General features: G+C 38.9%; 3 protein-coding genes across 3 annotated transcripts; 1 reads left to right on the top strand and 2 right to left on the bottom strand.

Moving 5' to 3' along the window:
• Positions 1–2019: 2019 nt before the first annotated feature.
• Positions 2020–3133, bottom strand: hist2h2l (histone 2, H2, like). The gene has a single exon (XM_079804869.1). The coding sequence runs from the start codon at positions 2869–2871 to the stop codon at positions 2491–2493; it is 381 nt and encodes a 126-aa protein (XP_079660995.1). The 5' UTR covers positions 2872–3133; the 3' UTR covers positions 2020–2490.
• Positions 3134–3194: 61 nt separating this feature from the next.
• On the top strand, positions 3195–3581 carry h2ax1 (H2A.X variant histone family member 1; the record flags this gene model as incomplete). The annotated part of the gene is made up of 1 exon (XM_079804868.1): positions 3195–3581. The coding sequence occupies one exon, from the start codon at positions 3195–3197 to the stop codon at positions 3579–3581; it is 387 nt and encodes a 128-aa protein (XP_079660994.1).
• A 716-nt stretch (positions 3582–4297) lies between these two features.
• Positions 4298–24542, bottom strand: zpr1 (ZPR1 zinc finger). The gene is made up of 13 exons (XM_079804844.1): positions 24278–24542; positions 24010–24171; positions 21751–21841; positions 21543–21613; positions 21285–21371; positions 20626–20748; positions 20422–20548; positions 13167–13237; positions 12989–13078; positions 12807–12917; positions 12629–12718; positions 12321–12386; positions 4298–7234 (listed from the first exon to the last, which is right to left on the bottom strand). Exons 1-13 carry the CDS (start codon positions 24392–24394, stop codon positions 7115–7117), a joined length of 1326 nt encoding a protein of 441 aa, XP_079660970.1. The 5' UTR covers positions 24395–24542; the 3' UTR covers positions 4298–7114.
• Between the last annotated feature and the right edge of the window lie 264 nt (positions 24543–24806).

Below are 24806 nucleotides of genomic sequence, written 5' to 3'. Positions count from 1 at the left end.
TTATTTTTCAATAATTAAATGGTCCGAAGTCAATTATTCCGCTTCTACGGTTACCACACTTCAAAACATTGTTCGGATGATTTATTTCAAGACATTTGTCAGGTTTTGTCCAACGCTCTTGTGTGAATTACCTCAGTCTGTGCATCTCCCTCAACAGTGTTCTGCAGCAGCGCCTACTAATACAAAACTGTAAACAGAGACATTATCATAGTGAGAAATGTCATGTTGCTAAACTATTTTACTGATAAAATCATCAGAGCCACGCTGACAACATGTTTCTGACTGTGTGTCCACAGTGTATGTGTGTTTGAGTGGGAGAGAGAGAGAGAGAGAGAGAGAGAGAGAGAGCGAGAGCGAGAGAAAGAGAGAGAGAGAGAGAGAGAGAGAGAGAGAGAGAGAGAGAGAGAGAGAGAGAGAGAGAGAGAGAGAGAGAGAGAGAAGGAAAGAGTAGGCTATGCGCAGCGCTTTCCATAGCCTAATTAAACGTGTCAATAAAAAAAAACATGGAAATAATTTGTTTTGTTTTCCCATTGTTTACTATTTATTTGCTTGGTCAGTGTTGTTGTGGGTTTTGGTTCTTTTGCTGTATTACTGAAATCATTTGGCGGAGTGATTTGGAACTGTAATGCGGTCAAGAGCTGCTGGAACTACTTTACCCGTGCGTTTCCCTGAAAATAATAAAATAAAACGTTCGTCAAACAATCAGATTCAAGCACTCAACAGCCTCATAGTATAATTTAAGTTAATTTGTTTTATGATTATGTAATAATTTAATAAATAATAGCAATAGGCTACTTGATCCTTGACTCATTTCTTTGTATTTACAATACAAAAGCACTTGCATCCCCTTCCCCACAAGCCAAAATAATTGGTGTGTGCCTTTCCGAATCCCGCCTTCTCATTTGAATAAAGAAAGAAAAAACAGTCACCCTGGTAAGATATTTATATTTCAGATAATAATTCAGTAGGCCTGATGGCAGACTCAAGAGTGAACTATTTGACCCACTGGAATCTTTAAAATAAATAAATTAATAAGGCCCAATTTTCATCCACTGTGATGTGTGGTCCCACAAAAATAATAATAATAATAATAATGGGGCCATTTGTGGGCCTAGTGTGATCACCCCATAGGGTTTTTGTGTGTAGCCCACTTTGGCATCCTTATTAGCACCCATTTGGGACCCAAGTGAGCACATATAATGAACATCTAAATGGGCCCCATTAGAGCCCACTATCATGTGCCCCTATGGGCTAACATAGATAGGGCCCCATTTGGAGGGCCCAAGTGACAGCCCATCAAAACCCACATGGAAATATTGGCTGGGTCTATAAACAATAAGCATTTTCAAAACCTAATGAGATGACATTGGTATCACCCTTCAACCATCAAACATTAAAAGGACATTTAAAACAAGTAAAAGCAGAGACCATGAATAACCCGGTTATTTTATAATAGGCCTATATTCCCCAATATATTTTAGCCTTTTGACTGGAACTTCCCCAAAAATTGGAAGTGCCATCCATAATCTAACACGCAATGGCTGGTTAGGAAAAATTGTGGATGTGGTCTGAACATTACATTTATTTCATAAATACTAATTATATAATTGCTAAATAATTTAATCGATTTTAATTTAAATAGCCCTAATCATTGTAATTTCATAATTCTATATTCAAACATTCATAAAAGTCAGTCATTTTCGGGGCCAATCGAAGGGTTTTGGTTCCCTCTAAACAAAAATCTTGAAACGTGTGATGAGTAAATCTATAATTAAGTAATAAATGCCATTGAGTACTAAATAAATGACAGTGCTTGTTTTCACCAATGCTCCAGCATCTGCCTCACTGTTGCTATGGTTACCTCCTCCTCCTGTTCGCAAGACAAGCGTCTATTAGTGTAAACTTTCGTAGATTCTTATTTTAAAACGCTATATTTACATGTATAGCCTTGGCTATTGCGTCCAAGTCCATAGTAATAAGCTACATATTAATTGGCAGGAAAACTCAGGAAAGATCTGATTGTAGTTACCATTAACCAATATATTTATTTCTTTGTGGTAAATGGCAGGGTAATTATGAAGAAACATTCAGGCATAAGACAGTACAGCAAATTCTTGTCATACAAGAAATCAATAAAAACCAAAACCACAGTGTTTTCCCTCCGGTAACTTGAGTTTACAGCCACACGAGTTAACAAATGACGACCATATGCCATAATAGTACAAGCGTTCACACGTGCAAACACGATCAAATATGAACAACCTCAGGTGTTACAGATGGAAAGCACTGTGTGTGTGTGTGTGTGTGTGTGTGTGTGTGTGTGTGTGTGTGTGTGTGTGTGTGTGTGTGTGTGTGTGTGTGTGTGTGTGTGTTCTTCCAGAGCCGCGTTTCGCTCAAGATGTACCAGAGGTCCCTCATGCGGACATCAAACAACAGAGGATGGGTTTCGTCTTCCATCCTTAAGGATAGAGTCCAGTCCATCTTGTTTGTTCACTTGGAGCTGGTGTATTTGGTCACGGCTTTTGTGCCCTCGGACACGGCGTGTTTGGCCAGCTCTCCCGGCAGGAGCAGGCGCACGGCCGTCTGGATCTCCCGGGATGTGATAGTGGAGCGCTTGTTGTAATGCGCCAGGCGCGAGGCTTCTCCGGCGATGCGCTCGAAGATGTCGTTTACAAACGAGTTCATTATGCCCATAGCTTTTGAGGAGATGCCGGTGTCCGGGTGGACTTGTTTCAGTACTTTGTACACGTAAATGGCGTAACTCTCTTTCCTGGTCTTACGCCTTTTCTTATCCCCCTTCTTCTGGGTCTTGGTGACAGCTTTTTTAGACCCCTTTTTGGGAGCGGGCGCTGACTTCGCAGGTTCAGGCATTGTACCGGTTTTTCACAAACGCTCAACTGCCACAGTAACCGTTATGGTGTGCGAACGAGCTGCGCACATTTCTGCCCCTTATTTATAGAGTCGGTATGCAAATTCGAGTGAGCAAAGTCTCGGTTTCGATAGGACGGCTTTCTATGGTCATGGACGTTCCGAGCGGCGATTGGCTGTTCGCTGTAAAGTGAATCCATCCAATCAGAGCACACGTCCTGGTATATATACCAATCCCTGCTTACATCATACGCGAAAGCGCATTTGACTACCAACACCGAGCAGGACGTTGCTAGCGAAACGGTCGGTTCCTTTGTTGTCAAAACATGTCTGGAAGAGGTAAAACCGGCGGAAAGGCCCGCGCAAAGGCCAAGTCTCGTTCATCCAGAGCTGGGCTTCAGTTTCCAGTCGGACGTGTACACAGATTATTACGCAAGGGAAATTACGCCGAGCGCGTAGGCGCAGGAGCCCCCGTGTATTTGGCCGCTGTCCTGGAATACCTAACGGCTGAGATCCTCGAGCTGGCCGGAAACGCAGCCCGAGACAACAAGAAAACAAGAATCATCCCGCGTCACCTGCAGCTGGCTGTCCGCAACGACGAAGAGCTCAACAAGCTTTTAGGCGGTGTTACCATCGCGCAGGGCGGAGTGCTTCCAAACATCCAGGCGGTGCTGCTTCCCAAGAAAACCGAGAAGCCTGCCAAGAGCAAGTAACGGGTCTTCGCGACCACGGACAATGACACAAACGCAGCTCCTCTAGTTTGAGTCCAAGCAATGTTATGTTTCCTTCGCGTTATATTGTGTTTGTTTTAACGAAGACGACAGCTGCATCTTGTAAACTTTGATTTTCTTCTTCTTTTCTAATGAATGATTGCTCTTTTGGACAGACGCACTCCCTCACAAGATCTACACCACCACTGGCTATAAATGGCCATGGGACATTTTACCTGCCATCACGGTGGACTATCCTGGCTGAAAACTCCATTTTGTGGGGTGGACGAACATTAGTAGTTTATTGTATATGGACCAATGTTGGTTACATTTTTATTTGTCACTGCTTTAAATTACATGCAAGTCATGTCCTTTATCTGCTGTTCGGTGGTTATGTTGTTTCAATAAATGTTAAGTGCCGGTGGAAGGCACAAAGACCCCGTGATTCATTGTTTTTCTCGAAGCCGCATTGTGCTGCATGACTTCAATAGTCTAAAAGAGAAGCTCTAATAGTACGCTAGTGTAAAGGGAGCACTTGTATTGTTTGTTTTTTTTTTTACATTAAAAATTGACAGCACATCATTAAAACAAGATCAATTATGTAAATATGAGCTGAAGATATAGAGAGAAAAAGCAATGTACATGGAGCAGGTCTCATGTGCACCACCATGTTGACATTTCATGTCACAATATTGACAATCATAATTTACTTGGTCAACAACTTCTCATTGTGCTTTAATAATAATAAAATCAAGCAACAAAGACATTTACTCAAACTTACATTTACAATATAATTGTGCATAAATAAAGAAAATAATTTGACTACAAATAACCCATAGTATACAGTGCATCGGGAAAGTCGCTTCACTTTTTCCACATTTTGTTAGTCTTATTCCAAAATTGATTAAAATGGTTATTTTCCTAAACTCTACAAACAATACCCCATAATGACAACGTGAAAAGTTTGTTTGAAATCTTTGCAAATTTATTAAAAATAAAAAACAAGTATTCACAGCCTTTGCTCAATGCTTTGTTGAAGCACCTTTGGCACCAAATACAGCCTCTCTTGAGTTTGATGCTACAAGCTTGGCTCACTTTTGGCAGTTTCAGCCATTTTCAGATCTCTCCAGAGATGTTCAATCGGGTTCAAGTCTGGGCCACTCAAGGACATTCCCAGAGTTGTCCCGTAGCCACTCATTTGTTATCTTGGCTTTGTGCTTGGGTTCGTTGTCCTGTGGGAAGAAGAACCTTTCCCCCAGTCTGAGGCCCAGAGCGCTCTGGAGCAGGTTTTCATCAAGGATGTCTCTACATTGCTGCATTCATCTTTCCCTTGATCCTGACTAGTCTCCCAGTTCCTGCTGCTGAAAAACATCCCCACAGCATGATGCTGCCACCACCATGCTTTACTGTAGGGATGGTATTGGCCAGGTGATGGGCGGGGCCTGGCTTCCTCCAGACATTACGCTTGCCATTCAGACCAAAGAGTTCAATCTTTCTTTTTTATCAGACCAGAGAATTTTGTTTCCCGTGGTCTGAGTCCTTCAGTTGCCTTTTGGCTAACTCCAGGTGGGCTGTCATGTGCCGTCTGGCCACTCTACATACAGGCCTGATTGGTGGGGAGCTGCAGAGATGGTTGTTCTTCTGGAAGGTTCTCCTCTTTCCACAGAGAAACGCTGGAGCTCTGTCAGAGTGACCATCAGGTTCTGGGTCACCTCCCTGACTAAGGCCCTTCTCCCCCGATCGGCCAGCTCTAGGAAGAGTCCTGGTGGTTCCAAACTTCTTCCACTCATTGGGACCTTCAATGCTGCAGAAATCTTTCTGTATCTGTGCATCGATACAATCCCGTCTCGGAGGTCTACAGACAATTCCTTGGACTTAATGGCTGGGTTTGTGCTCTGACATGCACTGTTAACTGTAGGACCTTATAAAGACAGGTGTGTGCCTTTCCAAATCATGTCCAATCAACTGAATTTACCACAGGTGGACTCCAATCACGTTGTAGAAACATCTCAGGGATGATCAGTGGAAACAGGAGCACCTGAGCTCAATTTTGAGTGTCATGGCAAAGGCTGTGAATACTTATGTACATGTGATTTTTTTTTTCAAATGTGAAATTTGCAAAGATTTCAAACAAACTTCTTTCACGTTGTCATCATGGAGTATTGTTTGTAGAATTGAGGAAAATTAATTTAATCCATTTTGGAATAAGGCTGTAACATAAAATGTGGAAAAAGCGAATCGGCGTGAATACTTTCCGGATGCACTGTATAATTATTCATACCATTATATTTATGCTAATTTACACATTTTGGGCAGTCTTGAGAATGCATAATGCTTCTTAACTTGAAAACACTGTCGTTTCATGTTAAAAGGACCGTGATGTAATGGCTTTTGTGGGTGCTATTCCTAAGAGACTCAAAAACTGCTATGTTTATCAGTAGCAACTACGACTAATTAGAAAAGTGCAAATGTCAATGTAAACATTGGTCAAACTAATTATCAGTTTATCTCAAACACAAGTATATAACACAATAGACCCTTTTCACAGACTGTGATGACGCGTTTTAATGGTTTTCTGCAACGTTTTTTTGTATTTTTTAACACTAATACTTTGTATTTTATTACTTTTGCATCAAATTACAAAAAGCAAGTTACCGCTGCTGTCAGGGTGTTTATAATACAGCGTCTATGGGAGTGACGGTAAAATTAACATTTCTCTTTTGACTGCCGTTATCAATATCACAATTTTTTCCCTCTTTTTGAAAGTTGTGAAATCACTATTGTGGCGTTTTTCTTTTGCTATGTGAGCAAATGGGCACACACAACAACAAAAAAAATGTATGTATTCTCATTCACAACTAATAATTAACCCAACTATGACGACTTCCGCCCTGAGAAAGCCGGAAATGTGAAAAGGGTCTATACACTAAAGATTCAAATTAAATGTAAACACAAACAGAATGCCTCAGCCAATACAGTCACAAAATCTATTAGCTAAAGCATATGTTTCAATGCTATGCTGAAGCCATTGTTAAATAGATTTCTTAATGAACTTTGCAAAGATAAGCGTAAATAGATCAACACCACATTACATATTTGAAACTCATTTATTGTACAAACAACCCGTTTTATATTACAGCCTTTATGAGTGAGTCCATTTTAATGGAAAAAAAAATGCGTCCACAGAATTCACATCTGTAGTGTGCGTAGACTACTTTATTAAGCGTCTAGTTTTAAGTACTTCAAAAACTTTGTAACAATTTTGTTGTTACATTGCTAATTAACACAAGTGTTTCATAGCCAACATAACCATAACTTAAAAATTATTTATAGGCAGCAAGGAACATTCACAACCTTGCATTTATTCGAGCCTAAACCTCAAATTATAACGATGCTTTTAAAGACATGGTTTTCAGAAGTGCTAATTACATGATATCACAATAAATGTAAAAGTTAATTAAATAATGTTATATAATGATTTCAACAGAATTTGGCATATAATAACATATCATCTCCATGTTTCTCTGACTTAAAGCCTATTTCTCTGCGTACCCTTCGGTTTTCATGTCATTGAGCCCCAAGTCTTCGTTCTGCTCAAAGGTCCTGGTGTACTTTTCAATCTTCAGTTCTGGATCTGGATCTGGGGCATAAACATTCTGCAAAAAGGAGTCCGGTTATTAGCCTTCACACAAACAACAAGATACATTCATCCAAATATTTTAAATCAGACATTTGAAGATATTAAATCTTAGAGTGCCACTATTATGGTTTTTCGAGTATTCCCTTTCATGCAGTGTGTAATATCACTTTGTGAATGTAAACGTTCTGCAAAGTTGTGAAATCGAAAGTGCACAAAAAATAAAGTTATCGTCTCCCAAAAGAAAGAATGGACTCTGAACACCTATAGGAGTGGTTTGTATTTTGAATCCCACTGCATTACGGTCACTAGAATATAGGGATGTGCAATATTGAAGAAAAATGCGATATGCAATACCTTGTTAAATAATTCGATATGCGATACGATATTGCTTTAAGTGTGTGTGTAAAATCTATAAAAAAAAAAAAGATTTACAAACTGAGAATGATATAATTTATGTGTTTTAGCAAAAATGTATGTCAAATCAAATCTGACAATATAATTTTAACATCAATGTAAACAAACAAAACATGTAATGCCAATATTTAAATACCTAATGCTACTAATGCTACCTAATGCTCACACCAAAAATAGAGCGTCAAAATCGCTTCTACCGCGTCTAGTTTCACGCGCAAACATTTTGAATGCATTCGCACGTCCACAGCAACTTGGACGCGCGTAGAAATCGAGCGCTGGAAGCGAAATTGATGCGCGTTCAAGGCGCTCCAGGAGAAATATGTCATAAAACACCACTCTGCCTCTTTTCATTTTCATTAAAAATATATATTAAGCATTAATAGCCACACAAATGTGGTCCAGGCAACTCCTACATTATCTTCACTGCATGTATATTTAAATATCCTTAAAATATAAAGTTATGAAACTTCTCTTTGCCCTCAGTCAAAATGATTTGGCAGACAACAAATTATAGATTCATGACACCAAAGATCGCCCGTTAGATCCACACAAGACGAACCACTACAGGACAGAGCCAGTGGCAAACGTTAGAAGGACTGGCCGAGGAAAGGCTGCCCTCGCTGGGGTTATGAGCGGTGATTGAGCGGTGAGTGCCCGGTGATCGCCTGGATCTCACAACTCCAAAAACACAAGATTATTTTATATTAAATAGGGGCTCTCTTTATAAATAAACCACAGATTTGAGCTTTAAACAACTACATTCTCATCTGACATTTTGTGACACAATAGTTGTATTTTTTAATTATGCAGGGTTTCTCATCACGTCACTTTACCACGTGACCGCAGCGAACAGGCTCCTGATTGGTTAACGCGACGCGAATTGACGCCAAAGTTAAAAATTTTCAACTCGGGCGTCAGACGTGAATTCGCTTCAAACGCGTGAATGCACAAAAGCACCATTCGCGAGTAACGCGCAAGACGCTTAATTCGCGTCCAATTCGCGCGAACTGGACGCGCGAATGAGGCGGATTCGCGTCGCGTGAAACGCACCTTCCGCGCCGCGGGACCTCTAGACGCGCCTTTCCATTGACTTAACATTGAAATCACTCGCGCCAGACGCTCTAATCGCGTTTGGTGTGAACGCAGCATAACTCTTTGCTTGACTTGGTAATATATAGATATATCAACCTAAAACTTAAAGGACAACTCCGGTAAAAAATGAACCTAGGGGTAATTAACACATGGTTACCGAGTAGATCGTTCTCTGGGATGCGTTTTCATGAAAATCGAATGTAAAGAGTTTTATCTCTAAAAACAGATTCTCTTATAACGCTAGTATATGGAGCACAGAATAAGTAAAATTAAATCGCAAGGAGCCATCTTGGAAAACAAGTCGAGCCACGAAAACTGTGCTAAACTGAGCTTAATTCCTATCGACCAGCTCACTTAGCACAGCGTTCGTGGCTCGACTTGTCGAGACTGTTTTCAAGATGGCTCCTGTCTGTATACGCCTAATGTACTGTCTTTATAAAGCATCTTCTTGTTAAACTGTTTGTACACTTACAAAGTTCTCAATGCTTCGGTTTGCATGTAGGGACCCTCATTATGCTACCGTGTTAGTGTGAGGCTATGTTGTTAGTGGTATTAACTAGCGATTTAATTTGACTTATTCTACGCCCCATAGACTAGCGTTATAAGCTAATCTGTTTTTAGAGATAAAACTCTTTACATTCAATTTTCATGAAAACGCATCCCAGAGAACGATTTACTCGGTAACCATGTGTTAATTACCCCTAGGTTAATTTTTCACCAAAGTTGTCCTTTAACATCAAGAACATCCAGGAAACAAAGACACCTGAACTAGGGGTGGACTTTATTTTTCTTTGTTATTAAACAGTAGTCTTCACATGAATTAAATATACACTGATACATAATGAGCTACAAAGGTTATTCAGTTAAGAGCACAGTGATTCTCTTTTTCTTCTGTTGTTTGACAGACAGCGGCAGGTTTTCTACTCGTTGCCTCTAGCTTGGCGTGCTCAGTTGGAGACACTAAATTTTTCAACTAAACATCGAAAAATCGAATTAATAAACTAAATTAACCATTTAAACTAAATTACTGATCTAATTATTGATCTAAAGCCCACACTGTCACTGTATGATGATTTAAATGAACTGATGACATCAGCGTTTTTTCCAGAATGGCTATACAGCTGAATTATTCTGTATTAGCAGGCTGTCACTTTAAGACCTAATGCACGGATCCTATTGACACGCATTCGGTTTCTTTCCCCAACTGATATCGTTCACTTAAAGCATAACCGACTGTGCTTAAATGAATACTCGTTAAGACAACCAATTTTGACATAACTATGTGTATTTGATAGTTTGAGTGTGTAACAAGGCACAAAACAGAACTGAAGGGATCACACGCTTTCAGAGAGGCGGCTTGTACGCACGTTTTGGTGTGTGTCAGACAAGGAGTTGTTTTTCGCAAGTTATTGCGTTTAGTAACTTTTAGTAACAGTCGTGTGCCCAGTTTATTCTCTGCTGTATGCGTCGACCTAAAATGTACACTTTTCACTATGTTGAAGCAGCCTATTAAAACCATTCAGATATTGCGTGCCGTTGCGATATGAACATTTGTGATATTTCGATATATTGTGCAGCCCTACAAGAATACAATACTGGATCAGTACCAGTTTATTTAGACCAGCTGCTCCTCAGAATCACAACCTGTACGTATGAATTAAGGATGCCACAATTCTCAATGTAATAGTGAACCGTTCGGTACGGCATTCACGGTTCAATACGCGCTTGTGAATTGCGGTTTTCGGTTTTGCATTTAATTAATTATTTTTCTACAAATTCTATAATTTGTCTCCATCCCAATACTGAACAACGCGACATACATTCACATCACACATTAGTGGTAGAGTTATACTCACGGAACACTATAGTTATTCACAATCACGAAAGTTCATTATTTGCATGCGTTTTAAAGCCTTCATTCGCGTGCATATGCACTGTTTTAACATGCGCTTCTCTGAACGCGCGCACTAAAAGCCTGTCAAACATGTGATTACTGGACTAAGTAGTCGTCTTACTGCGCTAATACACACAAGGTTAACAAAAACAGTCGGTTATGTCTAAAGTGAAAGTAAAATCGGCGTGTGTCTGTATATTAGATGCACGCAGGTCTTAAATTGACAGCAGGCAGCCTAGTGAACATGCTGTCCTTAAAGGGACAGTTCACCTATAAAATGATGTCATTATTTACTCACTCTAATATTGTTCCAAACCTGTATTCATTTCTCGATGACAATTTTCATTTTTGAGTGAACTATCCCTTTAATGTTAATACAACAACAAAAGACAAAGAGAAAATCACTCATTGCTCTTGACTGAAGAACTTTAATACAGTAGCTTTAATAAGAATCAATGTATATCTTATAGTGAAGTTTATGTAGCGTTTTATTTTTTACATTTATTCATTAAATGTCATACTTAAATACTGCTGTACAGCTCTGAGCTGCCAGTGTAAATCTTTACATACATTTATTTTATATTATACAATACACTAGGAATGTGTACAAGGGTTTTTTTCTTTAAGTAAAGTTTTAAGTTTAAGTAAGGTTTTTCAATTATTTTAAGTAAAATAAAGTAAGAGTATTGTAATAAAAAATATATACTTTTTTCTCCTTAACCTCTTGCTGTTCCTGCCGCCTAAGAATAGAATAGCAAAAAGCTGATGTGACAAGCCATCAGAACCGAACCGAACACAGTGGTTAAAAACCGAGGTATGTATTGAACCATGGACTATTTGTATTGTTGCATCCCTAGTATTAATAATAATTGATTATATATTTTCTACCGGGTGTTCAAAATACATAGTTTTGTGTTTTATATTGTGTAAGTTTCTAGCTAACTCGCGTTATGACTGTCTTACTGAAATACTTCTGCTCATCAGCTGTGGGCCACTGTTAGCTAAAACTGTGTGTATTAATGCAGATCATCTGTCGCTCTTACTACTTTGAGTAAAGATAAAGGATGGAGCAAGATTTGTTTTACATACTTTAAAATGCTATGGCTAACGTATGCGCTGTTATTGATACAGTTCCCACATGTGCACTGCAATAAATCAGAAATACACACACGTGTTTGTTGATGGACGTACAATTGTTAATGCTGATGGTGAGGAATTACAGCTGCAACATCTCATAACAAACCTCAAAATGAGTAGCGTATCACTGAGAAACTCCTGCTCAAGTCGTCCTTGTGATGGAGGTTGGGGTTGAATAACTAGTTCTTTCAATGTTTCATCATCGGACTCGCGCTCGGATTGATGTGGTAAAATCGACGTCATCGTTACTGTCTTTACAGTGTGTACTATCACTGAGTTTTAGGAAGCCTCTGGAGCTGAAGTTCAGTTATGTTAATGGACGTTTAGCTTCCGAAACATGCACTGTATACGGTAGACCAAATCACAACAGACTGGGCCAATTGGCCAATCAGAGCAGAGTAGCTTGCAGAAAGGAGGGATTTAGAGAGATTGATTCATCCATTGGGTCGTTTGAGATTCATTGAAAAATGTGGTGATGTGCGATGTATATTATGAGGAAAATTAAAGTGTTTTTTGACCTTTGATGCATGTAAACCTCCAAAACAAAACAAAAAACTGGCCTCACCTGAAGATAACTATTGCCTGTCGGATCGTCCAGGATTATATGCACATCCATTTCCCCCGCCATTATCTAAGAAACATTTTGTAAACACAACACATTAATTTATTGACAATTCTTGATAAATACAATAAAAGCAAACTTATTTTAAATAAATAAAAAATTCTCTATATATTTAGACAAAAAGTATATATTTAATAAGCCTATACTTAATTATTTTCCAAAATTATAAATAAGTTCCTTTTTAGACCCCTATATTGAGAATATTGCCATAGCATTTAACAGTGAAGTTAACGTAGTAACATCATTCAAACCTTGTCAAGCTTTTGTCCAAAAAGCTGCAGTTTCTCTGCTCTATCCGCTGTAAAGCTGTCTCCACACATGAAGGGGTTTTTTGAAACAATCTAAAATAAGCATAAAAGCATAAAATAAGCATAAGAGAGGCTGTTTGTTGATGATAGCCAAAGCTGTTAGCTGGGCTTTGATTCCTACCAGTTCTTTGATGTCCTTGAGGAGTCCTTCCAGCGTAGTGAACTTCCCTCCGAGAGCCGCCATCCCCAAATCAAACTCCAGCTCGGGGATCAACACGCTACACGTCTCGGACTGTCACACAGACACATGAATGATGAAACGGTAAAGCATGCTCACAGAGTGTCATATGGAGTCAAACCCACCTTCAGCAGGTCTCTGGACATATCTGAAGGGTCGGTTAAGTGAAGAGTTATTCTGGTTCCCAGCTCTTCTGTGGCTCCTCCTGATTTCACCTATTTAATGATGTCAATGATTAATTCCAGAGCAAAACACATCAGCAAAAACTAAACAAACAAAAAATGTATGCTTTATTATTCAAACCTCATTGGTGCGATGTCCACAGCTGTCGCAATTAGTGGCCATTATAATGACCTCTTTAAAGTGTGGAATTTCTGCAATTGGGTTAAAGAGACCAATAAACTGCTTTCTTTAAATTATGACCCACAACTGTTAGACTTCATGTACCATAACTCCATGCGCCATATAATGCCATTTTCACAAAATAATATTACAATAAAATGTTTGCGAAACTTAGTGCTGCTAATTTTAGCCACAACTTGAAATTAAAATCCCCAAGGGCTCCCATGGTACTAACGGTGGGCGATATACCGGTAGAAAGTTGTCAACCTGTAGAGATTTCGTTTCTATCAAGGTTATGCTCATTTGACGTTGTTGTGCTTTTGAATGTGTTAAGTATTGTGGTTTAAATGATTTTAAACCGTTGAAGTGCAGTAAGCAGAGAAAGACAACAATTCGCAATATATGCACTTGAGAGAGACTGTTTCTCGGCGCTGTCTGTAACACACACACACAGTGCAAGTACTGAGTTCTTTTTGACGCCTAAATGAGCTTAAACGGTACATACAGGGAGTGCAGAATTATTAGGCACGTTGATTTTCTGATCATATTTTTTTTCCAGGCACATTTGACCAATTCCAAACCAATTCATCTTCCAGAATCTGGCAGTACGTTTTGGGAGTTCATTTTAGTCCATCCTGAAGTCCGTTTTGCAGAGATGGACTAAAAATGAACTCCCAAAACGTACTGCCAGATTCTGGAAGATGAATTCTTCAAACAGTGGTACTAGAGGATGTGGTGCTGGTCCTTCAAGAGTCACTCTCAACCTATCTGTCCATAAAGCCTATAAAAAAACCTTCTTCATGTATTTTACAACACTTCAGCTTGTGATTCTTATCTAGTGGGGGTCATTTTTTAGGATTCTTTACCTAACTGAAGTCTCTGAGATCCTGACACCTTCACTTCTGAAGACTCCAGGTAGGTTGCAGCTTTGGAAAATGGTGGCGCTGGAGACTAAAGGCTTCCTGATGGTTTCACCCTTAATTCTTCACCTTAATTCTTCATTCTTTTGCAGTTAACAGGTGTCTTTTCTCCGCCACATGTTTTTGTCAGATCCTGCTGACCCAACGAGCATTTCACTGTCCAATGGTCATGCCTTAACTGCAATGTCTAGTATTGCATTAGTATTGCATCCTTCTCATGGGCATTTAATACTTTTTGACTTTTCAGTCTGAGTTTAATCTCTTTTTTGGCTCAATTTATCTGTAAAAGAAAACATGCCTAATAATTCTGCACACCTGAATATAAGGTGATTTTCATTTCCAGCCTTCATGAACAATTATATATCACTTATACATTATTAAATACTAAATCAATAGTAGTTATTAGGATTACTGTGGTTTGGAATTGGTCAAATGTGCCTGGAAAAAAAATATGATCAGAAAATCAACGTGCCTAATAATTCTGCACTCCCTGTACACATACTTATGTGTCAAAATGACCACCTCTGCAAGTAAACAGTCATTTATGTCTTAAAGGGATAGTTTTAAATAAAGTTTTAAATATGGATATTTTTCTTAAACAAACACGTCGATTCGCTTCAGGAGGCCTTTATTAACCCCCCCGGAGCCGCGTGGAGCACGTTATTTGACGGACAGGTGCATTTTTTATGGACTTCAAAAACAGAACAACTATTACTGCTATTATAATGCTTGGATTAGCCTGGACTTTTGTAATATAACTCCGATTTTATTTGTCTGAAAGAAGAATGTCATACACACCTAGGATGACTTTAGGGTGAGTAAATCATGGACTAATTTTCATTTCCGGGTGAACTATCCCTTTAAGTCAACGTAAACAGATGAATTGGGCTGAGTTTACATTGCAAGTCTTAAAGGGTCCTGAAAGCCCAAAACACATTTTTTGAGATGTGCACAGGCTGCACCGCTGAAAACAACTCCTAAATTTGACCAGTAAGTGGAAATTGAAGTGCAAAGTCAAAGTAACGTCACATAATGTGAGGCAGAAGCGTGCCTTCGGGAGTGTGTGACTGGCTGTGGGCACGATTCTACGTCGGCCGGTCCTCTGCATTTATTCATGAGATTGAGCTCTTTTAATCCAATCATTATTCTGATACACCGAAGACAATGATGTAGACCGAAAATTCAAAGAGTGGGCAAAAAAAGTAACTATGCCTTTATTCTTTCTGTTTTAAACTGACTGTTCAGAGACTGTAGTGCTCTTAAATTCGAGTGTTTCTCCCTCTTTTTTAGGCAGTTTGATATTATACAGGGTTAGATTTTTCAATTGCATTACGATGCCCTCAACTGTTTTTTTCTTTCTCTCCATGGTCATATTTTAATATTCATGTGTCTGTTGTAAGTCTGTGTTTTATTGGTTGTTGTCCCCCCTCTACACTCCCACTGTTCCACAGCTTTACACGCACCTTTTTATACACTCTTTGCAACTCTGAGTTGTGAACGACCAGGCTAAAACAGGGGGTTTCATGACACTTTAATGCACAGATCTGGGGCCGTATTCACAAAACATCTTAAGGCTAAAAGTAGCTCCTAATTTGCAGATTTAGGAGAAACTCTTAAAAATAATGGGCGTGTCAGTCCTATAACAAAGCATTTTAGCGCTAAAACTAGCTCCCAAATCAGTGAAACGCTAGGAGTAGTCAAGAGGACTCCTAAGTCACCAAGACCAAATCACAAACAAGCCTAATGACTGTTGCGCCCCTTTCTCCCCTTTCTCTTATTAAATAGTATTTATTTAATTAAAAAAAATACTGTCCGATTACCTGTGGCAGTTGTTTCACGAGTTCCCATTTACAAATGACTGGATAGAGTAAAAGAGTAAAATAAGCCTATTTGCCATGTTGTCTGAGAGGATCGAGATCTCCGAGCCCAAACCCAGAGTAGGCCTACTCCCCTGAATCCCCGGCTGGGCCGAGAGTGAGGAGTTGGGGTGGCGGAGGGATGCAGAAAACTGTGGAGGTAACTGTGATTCGGCTGTGTGTACTGTACGTCTCCCGAGCTGATTAGGTAGTGCTCCTCCCGAACTTTGTTTATAAAACATAATTTGTCATTTGAATTATGCAATCTCTCTCCAGAGGCTGATAATTAGCTGAACATATACTTGTTTAATTAGTGACACTTAGCCTACTTTTAAAAATCTTTATTTTAATATGGCAACATGATACGTTCTACAATATTTCTATCACTGACTGAGACTCCTCCCCCATCAGCCAAATCACTGTGGGCATAGAGACAGAGCGTATTTAGGCCACGCCCACACCAGGGGGGAAAACAATCCAACACTCTCCATTGACTTTGCATTGCGGGAGGCTGCATCCTTGTCATTTCGGACTTGTAACAAAAAACAGAACAATGTCTAAAAGCTGAGATGTGACAAGGTGTACAGCAAACAAGCTAAAAAACACAGAAATAAGTTTTTATAAGCTGTCGACCCAAAAAAACGAGCGTTTAAGGAGACAAAAGTGGATACAGGCAATACGAAGTGAAGCTTCAGCAGGAACAATGGGTAAATTTTGGGATCCTGACACTCAGTATGCCTCAATATGTCTATGTGTGCAGTAAACATTTTGTCACTGTTAAATCAAATATCCAAATGTCAGTTTTATATATTATATTTACTGTCACTGATCACGTTCCCCTCTAGTGGGTGTAGTTCTCAGTGTAATATAACGTGCCGCGCTCTGTCTCAATGGCCTGAATCCACTTTTTTGTCCTTAAACGCTCGTTTTTTGGGTCAACAGCTTATAAAAACTGCTGGGTTTTTGCTTCTGGGTGTTGTTTAGCTTGTTTGCTGTACACTTTGTCACATATCAGCTTTTATACATTGTTCAGGTTTTTGTTATAAGTCCGAAATGACAAGGAGGCAGCCTCCCGCAATACAAAGTCAATGGAGACGGTTTGATTGTTTTCCCCCCCGGTGGGCGTGGCCTTCAGATTATGAGGCGTGTCGCTCTGTCTCTATAGTTAGTAAGTGTGATGACATCATTCATAGCAATGAGGTCAACCCCACCCTTATTCTTAGCTTAAGACTATTCTCTATTCCTTAGTAAGAGTTGCTCTCAGCAGCTTTGTGAATAGGTTAAGAGAAAACTCTTAGCTAAGAACTTTTACTGCTATTTAGGAGAACTCTTTGTGCTAAGATAAAATGTTTTGTGACCCCTGATCTTTTGGCCATATCCAATTTTTTTTTCCGCCCGTTTACACGACTGGTATCCGATATCCATTTACATTAATCCCCACCCAAAATGATTTTGTTGGTGATCCCTTTACTATGTGACATGGTTGGCCCTTAGGTTTTGAATGGCCATAATAAAATCATTTTGTAATTCACAATGGGTGGCTATGATTATTTGACAGCATGGCTAAGTTAAAAACTGTAATGAATGTTTGACTGAATGGATATAGACCGGGAAAGAACACATTTTTAATTTGTTATTTTATCTATGGTGAAATAAAAGGGGCTTTCGCACCAGAGGAACCTTTTCATAGTTCCTAGAACTAATGGTGGAAGTACCCGCTTTGGTGTGTTCGCACCGCAGGAACTAGGAACGATTTTAGTTCTAGGAACTCCTTTTGGGGGAAATAACTTAGCTCCTACTTCAGAGTAGGGTCTAACCCAGCACAATAAGAACTACCAGTGACGTACACGATCAGGCATATTACGATTTTGGCAAAGTGAATAACACTGATTATCTCTTCATCACAGCACCTGTTAGTGGGTGGGATATATTAGGCAGCAAGTAGGGATGAAACGATTACCGGTTTCACGATAAAATTTAGTGACGGTTAGTAATATCGTATAAAATGTAATTATCATTAAAACCGCATGTGATTATCACGATTGTGAAAACTTGCGGTAAATCTTGTCCAGTCAGCGTAAGTCTGTTGCACACACTGCTGTTTTTTTAATGAAACGAGAAATGGCAGAAGGCAAGGACTAAAAGGACCAAATCTGAGTGGTCATATTTTGGCTTTTACAAAAGTCCTGAGGGAAACTTAATCGAAGATGGTCACCCTGTCTGTAGAACATGCCAGAAGAAAGTCGCTGTAATAGGGGGAACACTTCAAAACTACGAACGCAAGGCAAGTGGACTTTGACCTGAATACCAAAACTACGTCTGGGAAATAATAACGTGAAGCGAACAAACAAATTCAGACAAGGCTAGGGTGACATTTAAGGGATAATAATCAGGGCTTGACATTAACAACCACCATTTGCGGGTGCAAGTTAACGTTATTTCGGCTGCACACTATAGCCACTCTGGCTGTTGAACTTATTATAGTCTTCTCAAAAGCCGTCTGTTATAATCGCGTTGCGCATTGAGTTTATAAATGCAATGTCTCATAATCAGAGGCGTTCAGATTAGCCGGAGTTTTGTTCAGAGCGCGCGCCGCTCTCACGCTGAAATATACACTCAAAGCAGAGATAAACGTGCCCTGTACGCAAGAGATTCATTCATCATACCATGGTTGACTGTTTTTGTTCTATTTCAGCAGCGAAAAAAATGGCTTAAAAAAACACAGCAGAACCGCAGCACATATGATATGACTGGCATAACGCTGGCAAATTTAGGGACCGTCACTAAAGTTACATACAACATTGGTAACGTTACACGTTTGAAACTTCAATAGCATTTGAAGAGAATGACAGTCATAAAACTGACTGTAAAGTGTTCAACTAGGTGTCAGGTATGATGCACACATTTTGATATTTAATAAAATAAACTGTCAAATCATATGGAAATATGGATATGCATTATTTCACTAGGATACTGTTTGGGCTCTTACACAAAACATGCTAGATTTAAATGTGTCATAGCTGAACACTGATGAGAATATTGCTTGAGAATATATTTACAGAGATAATAGAGATTATATTTACGACAAATTATTATTATTTATGCGTTATGCGTTGCTATTGACGACGGCCATTATAAGGAAGGAAATCCCACAGAATCTAGCTTAAAAAAATTGCATAGAGCTGCTTTAGTTATTTAAAATATAAAACTTGTTGAAATGTTTAAAGTGTGTGCATCTGTTCTTTTTAAACACTTTCATCTCGTTTGAACAAAACCGTGATAATATTGATAACCGTGATAATTTGGGTCACTATAATCGTGATGTGAAATTTCCATACCGTTTAATCCCTAGCAGCAAGTTAACATTTTGTCCTCAAAGTTGATGTGTTAGAAGAATAATACTAACGCCCTTTACAAAACAAACTTCATCTCAAACTTCAAAATCGTCCAACATCGTTGTTTTACCTTTTTTGCTAAAGGATGTTTGTATTAGTCTTCGCACGAGCGCTTTGTAAACATGGGGGCGGTACTTCTGCCTATGTCTAGCATGACCTTTCTGATGTGATTACGCAATCCGTGGCACTCCACAGAGCACCGCAAGATGAGCAATTTAGGTTAAAAAGTATATACATTTTTATTTTTATTTATGTTTCGCTAGATAAGACCCTATTCCTCAGATGGGATTGTGCAGAGCCCTTTGAAACTGCATTGATTTGGACCGTCAACATTTTGGTTGCCATTGAAGCCCATTATATGGAGAAAAATCCTGAAATGTTTTCCTCAAAAAAATTAATTTCTTTTCCACTGAAGAAAGAAAGACATGAACATCTTGGATGGCACGGGGGCAAGTCAAATATCAGGAAATTTTCATTTTGAAGTGAACTAATCCATTAAAAAGCTGTCTTTGTGGCCTTATTGTGGCCTTTTGGAATTCAAAGGGGAATCGGCTATATGCGTTTAGACATAGGTCAGATGTCCAGATATCAGATATGTATCTGATTTTAAACCACATTTGTGGAAAGTGTGGAAGCAAAAAAAAACCAGATCGCTTCTTTGTTCTTTCTTTTAAAATGATTTTACTTGTCTTCAGTCAGCTTGAGTGTTTTTTTTTTACTTAGGCTAGAATTTATTTTTGTGATATTGAAAACGGTGACAATAATTATGAAGCTACAATGCTATCAATTATTGCTTATATAAAGCAAACATAACTATATTGTGATGATATACATTATTATTGTGACTTTTTGGTCATATCACCCACCCTTATTTGGTACCATCATTTATTGAACAACACTTTTCTCTGCATTAAAATAAATTAATTTTTTTAGGTTTTTTAAAAATAAATAAATGCTGAAATCTACAATCTCTGTTATTTGGTTAGCAATTTAAAACACAAAGATTCAAAATGCATGTCGTTTGCTAGCGTACTTTAAAGGATACGGACAAGCTTCATGTTTGTATTGGCCGGGGCGTTGCATTCTGGACAGTTAGTGTTGAACACTAATACCTCATTCCTCATTGTGTCTATATCATCGCCTGCCTTTTCGTCTTCTTGTTTTTCCTCTACCTGAAAAAGAGATGGTAGAAGTTGAAGAAACTGAGATTGAGCCGTTCTGCACTCCCAGCAGAACAGATGTTTCTCACCTCTATTCCTAGCGCAGCGTTGTGTTCAGCAGTCCTGTTATAATACGTGACAGAGAGAGCCGTGTCTTTCTGAGGCGCAAACGGGTTCTCAATAAAACTATTCCCTGATGGATCTTCAATAACCTGCAGACAGAAGACAAATGCGGCATTCATTAGTTCATGATAATAATACGGTTGAATATTTGTGACCCTGGGACTCTCAACCAGTCATAAGGGTTTTAAAAAAAAAAATATATATATATATATATATATATATATTTATACATCATCTGAAAGCTGAATAAATAATCTTTCCATTGAAGTATGGTTTGTAAGGACAATGTTTGGTTGAGATACAACTATTTGAAAATGCAGAAAAATCTAAATATTGAGAAAAATCACCTTTAAAGTTGTCCAAATGAAGTCCTTAGCAACGCATATTACTAATTTTTATACATTTTGTATATATTTATGGTAGGAAATTTCCAGAATATCTTCATGGAACATGATCTTTACTTAATATTCTAATGTTTTTTGGTATAAAAGAAAAATGGATAATTTTGACCCATATAATGCATTGTTGGCTATTATACAAATATACCCATGTGACTTATGACTGGTTTTGTGCTCCAGGGTTGTGTGTCAATCGCATAGTTCAGTTTGCCATCAGCAAAACTTACTAATGTGAACTCCTCTTCAACTTCTTTAAGTTTTTTCAGCCTCTGGATGAATTCTTCTATTTTTTCAGCAACAACTGGATCTGTTGCCTGCAATGTGGAGAGGAACATAAACAAAACGATTTATAATTATATATAGACAAATATTCTCTATATAAAGCAGAACGCTTTGCATACATACTGCACACCTGATGAAACATAGAATAAACAAGGCTATTAAAAAACATGTTTTAATCTGAGGTGCACAGATAAAACACGCACCTTTCTAACGGATTGGTCTTGTTCTAAACCCGCCACTGCTCTGTCCAGAAGGCCCTCGATTGTTGACAAGCCTAACCCATCAGAAGGAAGACAAAGTCATTATTGATAACCATACAAACATTATTTATTATATTATAATTTACACAGGCTGTAATAGCATTTTAATCTAAACAACAGACAGAGGTCAAAATGTAAATACACAACTTACAGCCCTTCTGCGTGAAAGGAGGAATTTCAAAATCAAGTTGTGGTATTCTGGTGGATGCGCTGTCAGTCTTCACGACCTCTCGATTCATGTCCTGCACAAGAGGAAAAACTGCTTACTGATTCTGGAGAGAAACTTCAAATGCGACTACACGAGATGCCACCCACCCACAGCTATGATTTTCTGATTTAGAGATCTGCACACGAACATCACATCACAATTATTCAAACTCTTGGTAATGAACATTTATTTAAAGGGTTAGTTCACCCAAAAATGAAAATTCTGTCATTAATTACTTACCCTCATGTCGTTCAACACCCGTAAGACCTCCGTTCATCTTTGGAACAGAAATGAAGATATTTTAGTTGATATCTGATGGCTCTGAAAGGCCTCCATTGGCACAATGAACGGTTCACTCTCAAGACCCTTAAAAGGTACTAAAGACATCGTTACAAAGTCCATCTCACTACAGTGGTTCTAAAATAACTTTATGAATCAGCGATAATAGTTTTTGTGCGCAAAGAAACCCTAAATAACGACTTACATAGTGATGACGATTTCAAAACAAGGCATCATGAAGCTTCGAAGCGTTATGAATCAGTGAGTCGATTCAGCAGTTTGAATCGCCAAATTTCAGAAGTTTGGCAGTTTGACACGCAATCCTAATCATGAATTGGCTCACTGATTCATAACGCTGCGAAGCTTCATGATTCCGTGTTTTGAAATCGTCATCACTATGGAAGTCGTTATTTAGGGTTTTTTTGCGCACAAAAACTATTCTCGCCGATTCATAAAGTTATTGTAGAACCATGGATGGACTTTGTTACGATGTCTTTAGTACCCTTTAAGGGTCTTGAGAGTGAACCGTGCCATTGTGCCAATGGAGGCCTTTCAGAGCCATCAGATTTCAACTAAAATATCTTAATTTCTGTTCCGAAGATGAACGGAGGTGTTACGGGTGTCGAACGACATGAGGGCAAGTAATTAATGACAGAATTTTCATTTTTGGGTGAACTAACCCTTTAAAGCAAAAATTCTTCTTTGGTGAAATTACATTTCTTTAATAGCCTAAACCAGTGGTCGCCAAGCTATGCAGAAGGTGTACGTACGTCTAGCTCCTCCTCGCTAGACCTCCAGCGAGGAGTAGCCAATGTAATTTGGGCCTAATGGGTGGAGCTACTAACAACTCTATCCCTCCACCCCATTGGACGTCCAGAGAGTTGGAGCTTGACTATTCCCACCATTCCCACAGCAAGTACCATTTGAAACTATGGGCCAGAATTACCAAATTAGCATGAAAGCGCAATTCCAAAAGATGGGAGTGGAAGGTTCTGCACATGATCTACTGACAACGCACAAATTAAAGAATGCCGCCGGATAATTTCCATAATGACCAGCGTAATCTACCAGTTAGTGTCTAGACGTGCTTTTTTTGGGGCAGTAAATAACGCTGCAAACACCAGTAAATTGACGAGCGCAAACCTTAGTAAATTACCTTACACGATTCATTCAAATACTCACCACCATGAACACAACTTTCATGAATTTTGAAGCCTAAATGCAGTTTCCAGAAGGAAAAAGCTGAAGGAAGGCAATAAACGAACAACACCACGTTCCCACACCCCGGTCCCACAACACAACTCTTTCAGTTATCATCTAAAAATGTTTTCACAGAACGTTTGAGTTGGAATAGTTTATAAAAGCACAATTATAACTGTAAATGCGGACGGAGGTTACAAGGTAGTGTGTGACGTAAGAAACACCAGCGATTTCAAACTGTGTTTTTGGTTCACTGCAGTTTTAAAGAGAAAATAATTAGCAATGGTGTTGACTTATAAATTTGCACATGGTTTGTCTGAAAGCATATTAAAAACACCACACAAACATATAAACAACATTCAAAACATTGATTTTCACCACAGGGGGTGATATCTCATATAAAACAAAGAAATAAAACCTATAATGACCACTAGGAGGTGCTCTAGGCATGTTTTCTTTGATTGGTTCCCCCTGAAGAGATACACGTTGTTGTTGAAAACTAAAAGCGTGAGTGCGTGACGCACTTTCGTTGAGTTTTTACGTTACCGTGAAAAGAGAGTTCAGTGTCTTTATTAAAATCAACACATTAATGATTTCTCTCTCATTCACTCGCAAGTTTAGCCTGTTTATTACTTGACCCGCCCGATATAACCGCGAAGTGCACATCACTAATCAATAATAATATCTATACAACAGTTTATGGCCAAAGCGAACAGTCTGTACCTGTTTGGTCTTGACCTGTAAGCTGTACTGGATGCCCTGCTCTTGGATGCGGCCCGCGGACTGGATCTCGGTGTTGGTCCAGTTGCAGTGTGGACATGTGAAGGAGCTGATGATGATTTCTTTGAAGAAAGGGATCTTAGTAATCAGAAGACGTGTGCTTCCCTGGACAGGTCATACAATTGGAATCAAGTAATGTATTAATATAAAAAGGTAATACTTGATATATGCATTACCTAATACTACTAATAATAAAAAGTTGCTTATGTACATTTTTATAACAGTTCATGCACAAACTCTCAATCACTGTAGGTTGATGATCTTCATCATCTGCATTAATGTCCTTAAAAACGCCTCCGCGGACGCGCTCCTCCTCGATAACTGACATCTTGTCAGGTACTGTAGGGTGAAAGTATTTAAACTGCCTGGTTTGCTGGTAGAAGTGGTTATTAATGAGTGTCGTTCTGCTAGAAGTTTCCAGCAGCTTTCGCAGTTCGCACGTTTTTGTGTAATATCCTCATGTGCGCAGAATCAACACCGGGTCAACGAGCCGTGTCAAAATAAAAGTCTCTCGGCTAGGCTACATATTTGTTAGCTGGGTCATTCCTGGTAACATTTTGGCTTCATAAATGTTGGGGAAAAAGTACATGATTTTCATGTTTTTAGCATTCTACCAAAATAGTGACATGTTTAACTAGTAGGAATACATATTGGTCAAGCTCAGGGACTAAAAAAAGAATAATTATGAGTAGATTCATTGTTCAGACACTGGCCGTGAAGGTGTTCCACCCTGCTAGGGA

The sequence above is a fragment of the Gobio gobio genome, assembly GCF_949357685.1.
Source record: "Gobio gobio genome assembly, chromosome: 22".
NCBI classification, from domain to species: Eukaryota; Metazoa; Chordata; class Actinopteri; order Cypriniformes; family Gobionidae; genus Gobio; species Gobio gobio.
Note: the sequence above shows the minus strand (reverse complement) of the source record. Positions and strands in the feature narration are given on the sequence as shown.